The sequence below is a fragment of the Coregonus lavaretus genome (genome assembly GCF_964263955.1).
Source record: "Coregonus lavaretus genome assembly, chromosome: 32".
Classification (NCBI taxonomy): Eukaryota; Metazoa; Chordata; class Actinopteri; order Salmoniformes; family Salmonidae; genus Coregonus; species Coregonus lavaretus.
In genome coordinates, this window is record NC_140019.1 from 22,977,881 (window position 1) to 22,994,154 (window position 16,274).

Here is a 16,274-nt window from a genome sequence, read left to right on the forward strand (position 1 = left end):
TTGCTGCGAATGAGTGACGTCATTGGTTGTCACATGAAAACAACACAAACTAAAAATGTCATCCCACTGATAAATGGATGTGACTGAAGCACAGAGAGCACTTGATTGGTATGCCAGGGCCTCATTGTTAATTGTCTACAGTTGTGTCAATTGTCTGCTGCTGAGATTGCCCTACTTCCATCCACCAAACATCCCCCATGGATTGGACAAGCTTTTGTGTGCCACTTAATTTTCAATCAGATCCAATCCCGACTCGGTTGCAGAGCAGCAGGAGGGAGTAGACGGGGGTCATACGTTATCCCAAGGCCTAATGAGAAACCTTCAGTCAACGCACGGCTGTCATTTTTTATCCTGTTCTTCCTAGGAGATAAGAGTGAGAGAGGGAGCGCTGTGCAGATAGAGGCTGTCCATTTCCACATGTACTCATTAAGCAGAGGCCAACTCAAAAGAGCCCTGGGTACTAATTGTCCGTCTATCAACCTAATCTGGCAATTGCAACTTCACTAAAGTATTTTCGGGAGGCCTGGAAAGGCCTGGATGTCTGTTTCTTGTCTTGCTGTAACATAAGCATGACATTAGTGTGAAATTATACAGGGCGGCTCTACTGGGTCTATGGTCCATGTCTGTCAGTCACTGATAGCTTGATTTAATTGGAAGGAAGTAAAGTTGGTTAATTTCATTGCCAGTGGTGTAAAGATAGTAGTGGTCATGTTAGATATCAAGGACTATATGCTCTGATTTGGTTGGTCCATACAGTTATCAGGTATTAGACTTTATTTTATAGAAATGGCAGAACCTGAATTTGTCTGCATTTACATTGACACGACCAAAGAGGAAAACAATTTTAGAGTGATATTGAAATTATTGAAAATCACGATTACACTTATGAAAATATTGATGCCCAATGACAGTATTTCTGCCTAATAACTCAAGGTAAATTGAAATCATGGTCTGCATGGGCTAGAAATAAATGAATGACATGTTTTATAATATGCCATTTAGGCACATTCCATTAGACCACTAATAAACCCCAATCATTTGACCACTAATAACCCCCAATCACTTGACCACTAATAACCCCCAATCATTTGACCACTAATAACCCCCAATCATTTGACCACTAATAACCCCCAATCACTTGACCACTAATAACCCCCAATCATTTGACCACTAATATCCCCCAATCATTTGACCACTAATAACCCCCAATCATACCTAGGTGTCTGGTTAGACTGTAAACTCTCCTTCCAGAATCACATTAAGCATCTCCAATCAAAAGTTAAATTTAGAATCGGCTTCCTATTCGCAACAAAGCCTCCTTCACTCATGCTGCCAAACATGCCCTTGTAAAACTGACTATCCTACCGATCCTTGACTTCGGGCGAAGTCATTTACAAAATAGCCTCCAACACTCTACTCAGCAAATTGGATGTAGTCTATCACAGTGCCATACGTTTTGTCACCAAAGCCCCATATACTACCCACCACTGTGACCTGTACGCTCTTGTTGGCTGGTCCTCACTACATATTCGTCGCCAAACCCACTGGCTCCAGGCCATCTACAAATCACTGCTAGGCAAATCCCCGCCTTATCTTAGCTCATTGGTCACCATAGCAACACCCATCCGTAGTATGCTCTCCAGCAGGTATATCTCACTGGTCATCCCCAAAGCCAACACCTCCTTTGGCCGCCATTCCTTCCAGTTCTCTGCTGCCAATGACTGGAACGAATTGCGAAAATCTCTGAAGCTGGAGACTCTTATGTCCCTCACTAACTTTAAGCATCAGTTGTCAGAGCACCTTACCGATCACTGCACCTGTACACAGCCCATCTGAAATTAGTCCACCCAACTACCTCATCCCCATATTGTTATTTATTTTGCTAATTTGCACCCCAGTATCTCTATTTGCACATCATCTCTTGCACATCTATCATTCCAGTGTTAATACTAATTGTAATTATTTTGCACTATGGCCTATTTATTGCCTTACCTCCATAACTTGCTACATTTGCACACACTGTATATATATTTTCTGTTGTATTTTTGACTTTATGTTTTGTTTTACCACATATGTAACTCTGTGTTGTTGTTTTTATCGCACTGCTTTGCTTTATCTTGGCCAGGTCGCAGTTGTAAATGAGAACTTGTTCTCAACTGGCTTACCTGGTTAAATAAAGGTTAAATAAAATAAATAAATAAATAAAATCATTTGACTACCAATAACCCCCAAACATTTGACCACTAATAACCCCCAATCATAACACATTATAATTACATCTTGATTCTAGCTATAAGCTCCACCACACATTTGCCTCAATTATCTATTTCCCACCATTTACACTGTGACAATAGTATCCGCTGCAATGAACAAATCCTCTGCATCCATTTGCTGCCAAGACCTATGCGGGCACTAATGTGGAAGAAAGACAAATGTTGTAAAAATTAGCTTTGCCCTGTCAGGGAACAGAGAGTAATGGAACAGCAGGAAGTGGTGAGAAGTACAGTAACAACTGCTGTAATACTGCTGTAATACTGCTGTAATACTGCTGTAATACTGCTGTAATACTGCTGTAATACTGCTGCAATACTGCTGTAATACTGCTGCAACACTGCTGTAAGGTTTTTTTAGAGAGAAAAACTAAGTTTTCCTAGGGGCCATGAATATTTTTTAAAGGAGAGGGCTTTAATTGGACCAACAGGTCTAGGAGCGGTGCCTCTGCTGCTCACATTCAATACGAAATTGATTACAAATCAGTCACTGTAAAAAACTGTCTGGCCACGGACAAAGAGCAGCTAAAAGAGAAGAACGAAAAAAGAAACAATTTCCTGTCCAACAGCCTTTTTCCTTTGGGTCATGTTGATCTTGTATTGATTCAGCCTACGTTGGTCAAATCTCACAATCCCATTTGTGGATGGTCGTTGATTGAGGCTTGATTTGCAGATGGCTGGGATGGAGGGTTGACCAGACAGGACACATGAGAGAAGCTGATTAGAGCATCAGACAACCAGGGACAGATATCATTGATTCAAATGTCTTTGTCTGATTGGGATGAAAGGCCTGTTTGATTGGTACATTTTGTGTATACATGCAGAAAGGGCCCTACCCTGACTGAACTGCCTCAGACTCATCTAAGGTAAGTGATGAGACATTATGGAAGGTTTTCTATGATGGGGTAGATTGTTCTGCAAAATATACAAATATGTCCCATCTTTGGTTATATTATTCTGTCAATTCAAAACTAATAACATTTCTTTTGATGTTCCCATGATGTCAAGCAAAGAGGCACTGAGTTTGAAGGTAGGCCTTGAAATACATCCACAGGTACACCTCCAATTGACTCAAATGATGTCAATTAGCCTATCAGAAGCTTCTAAAGCCATGACATCATTTTCTGGAATTTTCCAAGCTGTTTAAAGGCACAGTCAACTTAGTGTATGTCAACTTCTGACCCACTGGAATTGTGATACAGTGAATTATAAGTGAAATAATCTGTCTATAAACAGAAAAATTGTTGGAAAAATGTTTGTGTCATGCACAAAGTAGATGTCCTAACCGACTTGCCAAAGCTATAGTTTGTTAACAAGAAATTTGTGGAGTGGTTGAAAAATTAGTTTTAATGACTCCAACCTAAGTGTATGTAAACTTCCGACTTCTACTGTATATGTACATACTGTATCTACCTCAATTACCTCATACCCCTGCACATCGAATCAGTATTGGTACTCCCTGTATATAGCCATGTTATTTTCTACTTCCTGTATATAGCCATGTTATTTTTACTCCCTGTATATGGCTATTTGAATAAACTGAAATATAAAATATATTTTGATTTTTTCAACACTTTCTGGGATTCTACATGATTCCATATGTGTTATTTCATAGTTTTGATGTCTTCACTGTTATTCTACAATGTAAAAAATAGTAAAAATAAAGAAAAACCCTTGAATGAGTAGGTGTGTCCAAACTTTTGTGTCACGCCCTGACTCAGGGGACGCTTATATGTTGAGTCAGGGTGTGTATATTCCTTGTTGTGCTTTTTATATGTGTGGGATCTAGCATGTATAGATCTATGTTGGCCGGTGTGGTTCCCAATCAGAGGCAGCTGTCGCTCGTTGTCTCTGATTGGGGACCATACTTAAGCAGCCTATTGGCACTGTTTAGTTGTGGGATCTTGTTCCGTGTAAGGTTTGTTTTCTGTACTACCTTGGACTTCACGTTTCGTTTATTGTTTTGTCGTGGTGTTTATTCAGTTAAAATAAACATGTATGCATATCATGCTGCGCCTTGGTCCGTCCCGTCATTCAACGAACGTGACAGAAGATCCCACCAAACAAGGACCAAGCAGCGTGCCGAGAAGGAGCAAACGCCTGGGACTCAACAGGAGGTTACGTTAGTTGATGTCCTCCTCGGTTGGGGGAGAATTACGGAGGAGGAGGCCGTCCGTTATCGGAAGGCGATGAAGGAGGATGCCAAGGTAGGAGAGGAGAAACGGCAGCAACAGTGCCGACGACGGAGACTCGAGAGGCAACCCCAATAAAAAAATTTGGGGGGCACACAGTGGGGATGATGAGGCAGCAAGAGGCCGTGAAAGGGCGGATCTGCAGGTTAGGAGAGGAGGCCACCATGTTACGGGGGCTATTGGTTCAGAGGGAGCAGGAGTTATTCGGCCAGAGGGAGGCGCTACAGGAGGCTAAAAGGGAGAAGGAAAGAGTAGAGGCACGGCGAGAGGAGCTGGTTAGGCAGCAGAAGGAGCGGGGGTTAATAAAGGAACCCAGTCCTGCTCCTCGCACCAAGCAAGTGGTGCGTGTCGCCAGTCCGGTCCGGCCCGTTCCTGCTCCCCGCACCAAGCCAGTGGTGCGCGTCGCCAGTCCGGCCCGGCCTGTTCCTGCTCCTCGCACCAAGCCAGTGGTGCGCGTCGCCAGCCCGACCCGGCCGGTTCCTGCTCCTCGCACCAAGCCAGTGGTGCGCGTCGCCAGTCCGGCCCGGCCCGTTCCTGTCCCTCGCACCAAGCCAGTGGTGCGTGTTGCTAGTCCGGTCCGGCCCGTGCCTGCTCCTCGCACCATACCAGTGGTGCGTTTGTCCGGCACGGCCCGTGCCCGTTCCACCGGTGCCTGGTCCGGCACCGGTCAGCTGCTCCACTCCGGAGCCAGAGCAGTCCGCTCCACCGGTGCCTGATCCAGTGCTGGTCAGCTGTTCCACTCCGGAGCCAGAGCAGTCCTCTCCACCGGTGCCTGATCCAGCTCCGGTCAGCTGCTCCACTCCGGAGCCAGAGCAGTCCACTCCACCGGTGCCTGATCCAGCTCCGGTCAGCTGCGCCACTCCGGAGACAGAGCAGTCCGCTCCACCGGGGTCCAGTCCAGCTCCGGTCAGCTGCTCCACTCCGGAGCCAGAGCAGTCCGCTCCACCGGTGCCTGATCCAGCTTCGGTCAGCGGCTCCACTCCGGAGCCAGAGCAGTCCGCTCCACCGGTGCCCAGTCCAGCTCCGGTCAGCGGCTCCAGTCCAGACCATGACGTCAGCCCCTCTCCAGGTTTGGGGTCTCCCACACCAGGGTCCAGACAGGGCCTGGCATATCGTGGGAGGACGGAGAGGGGAAGCAGCGCGCCGAGGTCTAGACCAGACCATGGGCGCAACAGGGAGGCGGAGAGTGAGAGGTCGTCACGCCCTGAGCCGGATCCGCCTCCGAGGCGGAATGCCCACCCGGCCCCTACCCTGTTATGTTTATGTTGTGCGGTCGGAGTCCGCACCTTTGGGGGGAGGTACTGTCACGCCCTGACTCAGGGGACGCTTATATGTTGAGTCAGGGTGTGTATATTCCTTGTTGTGCTTTTTATATGTATGGGATCTAGCATGTATAGATCTATGTTGGCCGGTGTGGTTCCCAATCAGAGGCAGCTGTCGCTCGTTGTCTCTGATTGGGGACCATACTTAAGCAGCCTATTGGCACTGTCTAGTTGTGGGATCTTGTTCCATGTAAGGTTTGTTTTCTGTACTACCTTGGACTTCACGTTTCGTTTTGTTTATTGTTTTGTCGTGGTGTTTATTTAGTTAAAATAAACATGTATGCATATAACGCTGCACCTTGGTCCGTCCCGTCATTCAACGAACGTGACATTTTGATTGGTATATAAATTCCATATGTGTTATTTCATAGGTCTGATGTCTTCACTATTATTCTACAATGTAGAAAATAGTAAAAATACAGAAAAATCCTTCTAAAACTTTTGACCGGTAGTGTATGTGATAGGCCTATCTGGCTTCTATGATTACGATGGTCATAATGTTTCTAGACAGTGTCATAAAGTGTATTTTCTTAGTCCAAGTAAAGTGACACAGGATGGTCATAATGCTTCATGACAGTGTCATAAAGTGTATTTTCTACAAGTTATTTAAAATATGATGGGGAAAAAACATGACTGTATATGATTAATTACAACAACAACAACAACAAAGAAGCAAACTTTCAAACAAAAGGAAACTTCTTGGCAGGGAAAAAAATAATTTGAATAAATGTGGGTTTTCACACTCTTATGTAGTTGTCATAACTAGCCATAAAATAATGCAATATATGTCACAACAGGTGTAGATATATGGTTCATGACAGTGTTATGACCATATTATGGCAGGTTATGACAAGTTATGTCAGCTGTTATGACATATTATGACATGGTTATGATCATGTCATAACGTGTTATGACACTGGGTGTCAAGTTAATATTTATTTTTATCTTATCTTTCGCTCTGCATTGTTGGAAAAGGACCCGTAAGTAAGCATTTCACTGTTAGTCTACACCTGTTGACTACAAAGCATGTGACAAATACCATTTGGAAAAAAGGTGGTGAGTGTAGGGACGGAGGCAACCCTGTTACAGTAGATTATTATAGTGTGACAATTGGCTTGCAGCAGTTCACTTGCAAAGAAACCATGCAATTTTGAATCCTGCAAAATGAAAGCTAAACTAATGTTTCTCTCATGAATATTATTATATCACATAGCTTTGACCTTTCTCTCATGCCCCCTGGTGTGTCCCAATGATCTCTCCAAAGTGTGACCTTGTTTACTGCCCTTCACTGATTCTAAAGGAAATACCTGGTATAGAAAATATGGTAGAAATTCCCACTAGTCCATGTCTCCACCAATCCAATGTTTTCAGATTTGTGGGAAGTAGTGAACAAGTGCACACTTCAGGAAAAAGGTGATATTATTGGGACCCACCCCATGGTTTACGCCATAACACCTATGGAGCTTTAAAAGGGATAAGCCAACTCCTTACCACGCAGGGAAAGTAATTGGTGTCTTTGCACAATCAATGTTCCAGAGCATCTTAAATTCTCTAGGGAAATCTGAGCATTGGTGTGTGTGTACAGTATTACCACCTGCTCATGATATAAAAACAAGCAATGCTTTGCATCGACTGAGAAACTAATAGAGATACAAGAAGTAGCTACATTATGTTGTATCAGGTTCATAAAGTGAGAGATGGCTCCGTGACTGTACAAAATCCTTACTTCTAACAACAAACAAACATTCTGTGCAAGACAGGAATTTCTGAGAACTGCAATGAGGCAGGATCTCTGGTGGCTTCTCCAAAGCTCTAGTCTAGTGCATAAAGAAGATACAACTAATCTCCTGCAACTACAAGTGTAGCATCTTAATTTGATCAATGTTGCTGAGAATATTTACATAAATTCACTGAAAACCCAGACTAACACACGGTTAATTTAACAGTATTGCACTTTTTATGTACCCTACTTTTGGCCCGCTAATAAATGTTCAAATCTTCTTGCTGCAGAATTATTTTGCTGTGACAATATAGGTCAAATTAAGCTCCTACATCCTGCATAAAGATCCATTTTATGAAGCTATGAGTTGTAATTCTTACCTTTGTAGAAGCATTCCTCGCTATGCATGATGGTTATCTTCTGTGCACCCAGACAGGAGGCCCGGTGGAGCTCACAGTGGTTCTGGTACAGCTTGCCGTCCGAGCCACACACTGCCTTGTAGTGTGGTTTACAGCGGTCCAGACAGATGCACTCCCCTTGACTGAGCTCATGGTTCACCACACAGTGACGCCCAAGGCCACAGTACTTGTGCTCACAAGGACTCTGGAAGCCACTGTTATGGCCTAAAAACCCTGCAAGTAAAACCAAAGTAAAGAAATGTTAATATCAGAAAAAATAACAAAAGCCCAGTAATAGGATGACAGTTAGACTTTAAAAGGCTTAAAGTAGCTCTAGATTTTACAAGAGCTTAGAAACCTTCAAATCAGAAACTAGAAGAGTACGAGGACGATAATCCGAGTTTTAAAAGCTTTTAAAGTTGACTTATAGTAACTGTGTAGGTTTAATACAAGTATTTACTATATTTCTTGAGGCAAAGATTTGTGTTTTATATTATTTTGTACTACTTTCCAGGCAGAGTGAGTTATCGTGTGGTCAACATGTTAACCTTCACGAGCAGGAAGTATTCTTGACAGGGCAAGGAGCATTCACTACAATAACCTCTGAACCATATCAAATGTATTGGCTCTGTAATGGCAGGTTGCAGTCTCTTAGATCCCCTATCTACCAGTTCCATTGCCCTTTGGAATCGCCCTCAAGTGGGAAAATAACATGGCCACCAATGCTGGAAAAACAATCCCACTGAGAATAATGATGTTCACTGAAACGATATACTGAACTGGGAACATTCACCCAGTAAGCATAATTTATCTGCTGGAGGTCTAATTATGTTGTTTTTGGGTTGTCTATTGCCATGATCATTAGGGCACCATTCCACCACATGTGAATTGGGTAAAATCATTGCGCATAAATTAACAAGAAAAATTCACAACTTTGACTCTAGTTTGAGAGCTGTTGTACTGTTTATAAATCTCCCCACTATTTAGAAATTCTACAATTTATCTGACAATCAATCCACTGCCGCAGTAAGCTATATAATATGATTTATAAACTGGGTTGTTCGAGCCCTGAATGCTGATTGTCTGGAAGCCGTGGCATATCAGCTGTATACAACTGGTATGAGAAAACAATTACGTTGGTAACCAGTTTATAATAGCAATAAGGCACCTCTGGGGTTTGTGGTATATGGCCAATATACCACAGCTAAGGGCTGTAGCTAGGCATTCCGCGTTGTGTCGTGCAAAAGAACAGCCCTTAGCCGTGGTATATTAGCCATGTACCACACCCCCTCGGGCCTTATTACTTAAATATACTATACATTAGGACCAAAGTATAAACAAGGGGATGCATTACTGTTCTCTGTAATCATCTGAGCTCTCCACAGCTTTACTATTGACCACAAAATATTGAGTGGTGCATCATGATGGTACGATGCCTCAGGGCCTCTGATGTCTTCTTTACAATGGCCAATTAATCTGCAGCACGAGGTGTACATGGTGTTCCATCCCACTATAGAGGGAAATAAAAACCATCTACTATCATTGGTCGACGAGGCAAACCGTTGGCAGGGAACCTGAATACAGTAACAAACAAACAAACAAACAAACAAACAAACAAACAAACGACTTGACTGGTAAAGAGGCTTTGTCACAGTGGTAGCAACTCCCCGTGGGTGTATTAGCCCCTATCTGTCAGGGAGGATTTAAACAATACAAGTGTGTACATTGTGGCCTGATTTGAGCCAATCAATGGCTGTGGTTTGCTGGGGTTTATTAATCCCCCTCGGTGCGGTGGCATAATGATTATTCAATGGGACTTTGTGTTGCACAGCAAGGTGTCCAAACGCCACAGACGGGGTCAGAGAAGGGCAGAGGGAGTCGTTAATTGGGTTGCACGCCCAATGTCTGTGTGATCCAGTGACATCAAAGACAAATGACTAATTCCATGCAACGATTAGTTTATTGATGACTCAACGTTTCAAAGGGAAAGGCGTGTGGAGGGGGGCAGAGGGAGGGAGTATCTGATTCAGGGCGCTAGTTAGAGTTACCGCATTTCTAATTGTGGTTGGCTTTACCAAATGAAAAATGTTCATTAATTATTCGTAACAGTATTGTATAGCAATGAAGATGATTGTCAGAAAGACAGATGGACAGATACATTTGCATAGATGAATGGATAGTTTATATACAAAGTTCACCGTTCACAGGGCAATTTCAGTGTGGCAACAGCAAGAGTGTCAAGTAAACAAGATACTGAACAAGGGAAAAGGAAGTCATTCTCACTGGGATACAGTTGGTACTAGATTTATTCAGCTCTGCGCTTAATCTGAAGGTCCCAACATATGTTGACCCCAGTGTACATCGCTTGAAGGGCAACGTCCTGCTATGCATTTATAATGAGATGCAGATCATGTTTAACTCTAGAGTTACATGGACTCAGCAGACATGACCAGAATTACATTGCAGGGGTTCAAAGACGAGAGCATTTAGGATGGAAATCTCAATACAGTCCCTGTGCACAACTCCTCGCATCATGCTCTGAGAAATCAATATGATACATGAATATCTAGTGCCTTGTGTCTACAATAAACATATACCTCTTAGGTATGTGCCAACGTACTCTCTTTGTAATGCATTTCTGAATCTGAAGCCTTCAAACCCATCACAAAGCTAAATCTAACTGAACCGCTCTCATTCACATTCATAAGCATGCCTCCAAAGTATGCTATTTACAGCACTAGCCCTCAGATATACAATGCATTTTTTTCCTACTATATTCCATTTGCCATCTTAATTCTTTTCAAAAACCCAGGACGCAAGTCCCGGCCCATCTGATGTTTTCCATAACAGTGGCTCTGAGTCCTTGGGGAGTGTAGTAAACAACCATTTGGAAGCTCTCATCTCATCTCAGCTCATCTCAACGGCGTGAGTTAAGATGCCCCAGAAGACCCACGTGTGAGAACAAGAGGATGCAAGTCTGAATAAACAGCACACTAAACAATGCAAAAAGTCTACATGACATGAGGCACAACACGACTCGCTCGCTATCCGTCACCCCACTTGGATTAGTTCTTTGAAAGTTACACCAGTAACATATTGTGTTACCACAGTCTATGGAGAAGCAACATATGTAGAAACCAGAAAAGTGTCTGCACTCGAGAAAAAGCATTAGCATTAACGATAGCAGGAGAAACTATATATTTTTACTAGTCTACCTGTTGTCATGGGGGAAAAAATAGTAATATATTCACGGTGGCAGGCCCGTGTCATTTAACCTGTTATCTCTCAATCCCTAACAATTGGAATGAATTCCTCTACACTGACTAAATTAAAACCTGCTAGTCAGGAGTGTCTTAGGCAGAGAGAAGCCTGATTAGTTCTCGCCAGTATCACCATTAATCATTTGTGGCATTTTCCTATTGAGAACGATTTTAACATTAATACAATGTTAACTGTGTTATTGCGCCACTGTATTGCAGAGCATATGACTACAAGGGTAAACTAAGTAGATAGCTTCCATCTCACAAATCTCTTTTAACCGCCAGCTATTTCACAGAGGCAATTCAGTTGAAGAGCATTGTTCAAGGGTTTGAACTGAGCTAGCATCTCTCTTGACACTGGACGGTTTCCTCAGTGAACCTATAGTGCCTTGCAAAAGTATTCATCCTGTGGTGTTTTTCCTATTTTGTTGCATTACAACCTGTAATTTAAATGGATTTTTATCTGGATTTCATGTAATGGACATACACAAAATAGTCCAAATTGGTGAAGTGAAATTAAAAAAATAACTTGTTTCAAAAAATTATAAAATTAATAACGGAAAAGTAGTGTGTGCATACAGTTGAAGTCGGAAGTTTACATACACTTAGGTTGGAGTCATCAAAACTAGTTTTTCAACCACTCCACAAATGTCTTGTTAACAAACTATAGTTTGTTAGGACATCTACATTGTGCATGACAGAAGTATTTTTTCCAACAATTGTTTACAGACAGATTATTTCACTTATAATTCACTGTATCACAATTCCAGTGGGTCAGAAGTTTACATATACTAAGTTGACTGTGCCTTTAAACAGCTTGGAAAATTCCAGAAAATGATGTCATGGCTTTAGAAGCTTCTGATAGGCTAACTGGTAGACCTCCACAAGTCTGGCAATTTCCAAACGCCTGAAGGTACTACGTTCATCTGTACAAACAATAGTACGCAAGTATAAACACCATGGGACCACGCAGCCGTCATACCACTCAGGAAGGAGAAGCGTTCTGTCTCCTAGAGATGAACGTACTTTGGTGCAAAAAGTGCAAATCAATCCCAGAACAACAGCAAAGGACCTTGTGAAGATGCTGGAGGAAACAGGTTCAAAAGTATCTATATCCACAGTAAAACAAGTCCTATATCGACATAACCTGAAAGGCCGCTCAGCAAGGAATAAGCCACTGCTCCAAAACCACCATGAAAAAAGACAGACTACGGTTTGCAACTGCACATGGGGACAAAGATTGTACCTTTTGGAGAAATATCTTCTGGTCTGATGAAACAAAAATATAACTGTTTGGCCATAATGACCATCGTTATGTTTGGAGGAAAAAGGGGGTGCTTGCAAGAACACCATCCCAACCGTGAAGCACGGGGGTGGCAGCATCAAGCTGTGGGGGTGCTTTGCTGCAGGAGGGACTGGTGCACTTCACAAAATAGGTGGCATCATGAGGAAGGAAAACTATGTGGATATATTGAAGCAACATCTCAAGACATCAGTCAGGAAGTTAAAGCTTGGTCGCAAATGGGTCTTCCAAATGGACAATGACCCCAAGCATACTTCTAAAGTTGTGGCAAAATGGCTTAAGGACAACTAAGTCAAGGTATTGGAGTGGCCATCACAAAGCCCTGACCTCAGTCCTACAGAAAATGTGTGGGCAGAACTGAAAAAGTGTGTGCGAGCAAGGAGGCCTACAAACCTGATTCAGTTACACCAGCTCTGTCAGGAGGAATGCGCCAAGATTCACCCAACTTATTGTGGGAAGCTTGTGTAAGGCTACCCGAAACATTTGACCCAAGTTAAACAATTTAAAGGCAATGCTACCAAATACTAATTAAGTGTATGAAAACTTCTGACCCACTGGGAATGTGATGAAAGAAAGAAAAGCTGAAATAAATAATTCTCTCTACTATTATTCTGACATTTCTCATTCTTACAATAAAGTGGTGATCCTAACTGACCTAAGACAGGACATTTTTACTAGGATTAAATGTCAGGAATTGTGAAAAACTGTGTTTAAATGTATTGTATGTAAACTTCCGACTTCAACTGTATGTATTCACCCCCTTTGCTATGAAGCCCATAAATAAGATCTGGTGCAACCAATTACCTTCAGAAGACATAATTAGTTAAATAAAGTCCACCTGTGTGCAATCTAAGTGTCACATGATCTCAGTATATATACACTTGTTCTGAAAGGCCCCAGAGTCTGCAACACCACTAACCAAGGGGCACCACCAAGCAAGCGGCACCATGAAGACCAAGGAGCTCTCCAAACAGGTCAGGAGAAGTACAGATCAGGGTTGGCTTATAAAAAAATATCTGAAACTTTGAACATCCCACAGAGCACCATTAAATCAAAGAATATGGCACCACAACAAACCTGCCAAGAGAGGGCCACCCACCAAAACTCACAGACCAGGCAAGGAGGGCATTAATCAGAGAGGCAACAAAGAGACCAAAGATAACCCTGAAGGAGCTGCAAAGCTCCACAGCGGAGATTGTAGTATCTGTCCATAGGACCACTTTAAGCGGTACACTCCACAGAGCTGGGCTTTACGGAAGGGTGGCCAAAAAAAAGCCATTGCTTGAAGAAAAAAAATAAGCAAACACGTTTGGTGTTCGCCAAAAGGCATGTGGGAGACTCCCCAAACATAATAATATAATATGCCATTTAGCAGACACTTTTATCCAAAGCGACTTACAGTCATACGTGCATAAATTTTTTGTGTATGGGTGGTCCCGGGGATCGAACCCACTACCTTGGCGTTACAAGCGCCGTGCTCTACCAGCTGAGCTACAGAGGACCACATATGGAAGAAGGTACACTGGTCAGATGAGACTAAAATTGAGCTTTTTGGCCATCAAGGAAAACGCTATGTCTGGCGCAAACCCAACACCTCTCATCACCCCGAGAACACCATCCCCACAGTGAAGCATGGTGGTGGCAGCACCACGAGACCCCCCTAAGCCCCCAGTTGTGCCCTGGACACCATATGTGAATTGCTTGCCCCCCATCTATCCTCAGAGTTCGTACTGCTTGGTGACCTAAACTGGGATATGCTTAACACCCCGGCCGTCCTACAATCTAAACTAGATGCCCTCAATCTCACACAAATTATCAAGGAACCTACCAGGTACAACCCTTAATCCGTAAACATGGGCACCCTCATAGATATCATCCTGACTAATTTACCCTCTAAATACACCTCCGCTGTCTTCAACCAGGATCTCAGCGATCACTGCCTCATTGCCTGCGTCCGTAATGGGTCCGCGGTCAAACGACCACCCCTCATCACTGTCAAACGCTCCCTAAAACACTTCAGCGAGCAGGCCTTTCTAATTGACCTGGCCCGGGTATCCTGGATGGAGATTGAACTAATTCCGTCAGTAGAGGATGCCTGGATGTTCTTCAAAAGTGCTTTCCTCTCCATCTTAAATAAGCATGCCCCATTCAAAAAATGCAGAACTAAGAACAGATATAGCCCCTGGTTCACCCCAGACTTGACTGCCCTTGACCAGCACAAATACATCCTGTGGCGTACTGCATTAGCATCGAACAGCCCCCGCGATATGCAACTTTTCAGGGAAGTCAGGAACCAATATACACAATCAGTTAGGAAAGCAAAGGCTAGCTTTTTCAAACAGAAATTTGCACGATAATCAAGCATTTTGCTACGGCTAGCCATGCTTTCCACCTGGCTACCCCTACCCCGGCCACCAGCTCTGCACCCTCCGCTGCAACTTGCCCATGCCCATGCCTCTTCAACCTCTCTTTCGTATAGTCTGAGATCCCCAGAGATTGGAAAGCTGCCGCGGTCATCCCCGTCTTCAAAGGGGGGTGACACTCTAGATCCAAACTGTAACAGACCTATATCCATCCTGCCCTGCCTTTCGAAAGTATTTGAAAGCCAAGTTAACAAACAGATCAACAACCATTTCGAATCCCACCGTACCTTCTCCGCTATGCAATCTGGTTTCCGAGCTGGTCATGGGTGCACCTCAGCCACGCTCAAGGTCCTACTACTTCTCAGATAGAGTTCAATGTGTCAAATCGGAGGGCCTGTTGTCTGGACCTCTGGCAGTCTCTATGTGGGTGCCACAGGGTTCAATTCTCGGGCTGACTCTATTCTCTGTGTATATCAATGATGTCGCTCTTGCTGCTGGTTACTCTCAGATCCACCTCTACGCAGACGACACCATTTTGTATACATCTGTCCCTTCATTGGACACTGTGTTAACAAACCTCCAAACGAGCTTCAATGCCATACAACACTCCTTCCGTAGCCTCCAACTGCTCTTAAATACTAGTAACACTAACAGACCAGGCATATATATGTGGACAACTACAAATACCTAGGTGTCTCTCCTTCCAGACTCACATTAAGCATCTCCAATCCAAAGTTAAATCTAGAATCGGCTTCCTATTTCGCAACAAAGCCTCCTTCACTCATGCTGCTAAACATGCCCTCGTAAAACTGACTATCCTATATTTTGAATCTTCAAAGTGGTAGGCATGTTGTGTAAGTCAAATGATACAAACCCCCAAAAAATCAATTTTAATTCCAGGTTGTAAGGCAACAAAATAGGAAAAATGCCAAGGGGGGTGAATACTTTCGCAAGCCACTGTATTGCAAAGTTCATTCCATTGTGTTGTCTACCATGGAACTGAAAATGAATATACCAAACCAAGTCTATGTTGGTACAATATGGAGTTTTACGATATGGAAGAGAGTAATAGGGAAGATGGAGAAATAGCCTAGGCGACTGTAGATACTGTTTTAGACACATATGAACACATTTCTGTTGAGCATGGGCTTACCTGTAGTATTATACAACTGTTGTTTGTGTTTATGGACTAAATATAAATAATTGGACAATTATAGTGAATTTCTATCTTTAAATGCTCTAGGAACAAGAGATAATTGGTTTGATTACACTAAAATGTAGGCTACAGGCAGTGCCAGTGGTCTCGCATTCCCCTAGGAAAGCAAAATCTATTTTTCCCCTTTGATTCTCCTACACACAAATGAGCTCTCTTTAACACCAAAATGAGACTAAGCATTTTTTCATATTTCTCAAATTCAAATTCTCATATTTGTCTGCATGCTAGCA

General features: G+C 43.1%; 1 protein-coding gene across 1 annotated transcript in view; it reads right to left on the reverse strand.

Annotated features, from left to right (window-relative positions):
- LOC311107226 (follistatin-related protein 5-like) overlaps positions 1-16,274 on the reverse strand; it is a gene marked incomplete at its 5' end in the record, with an annotated part of 191,516 nt that overhangs the window by 130,466 nt on the left and 44,776 nt on the right. Inside the window, one exon of the mRNA XM_084149716.1 lies at positions 7,885-8,136. Coding sequence (XP_084005842.1) covers positions 7,885-8,136 — 252 coding nt within the window. The remainder of the gene's footprint in view (positions 1-7,884; positions 8,137-16,274) is intronic.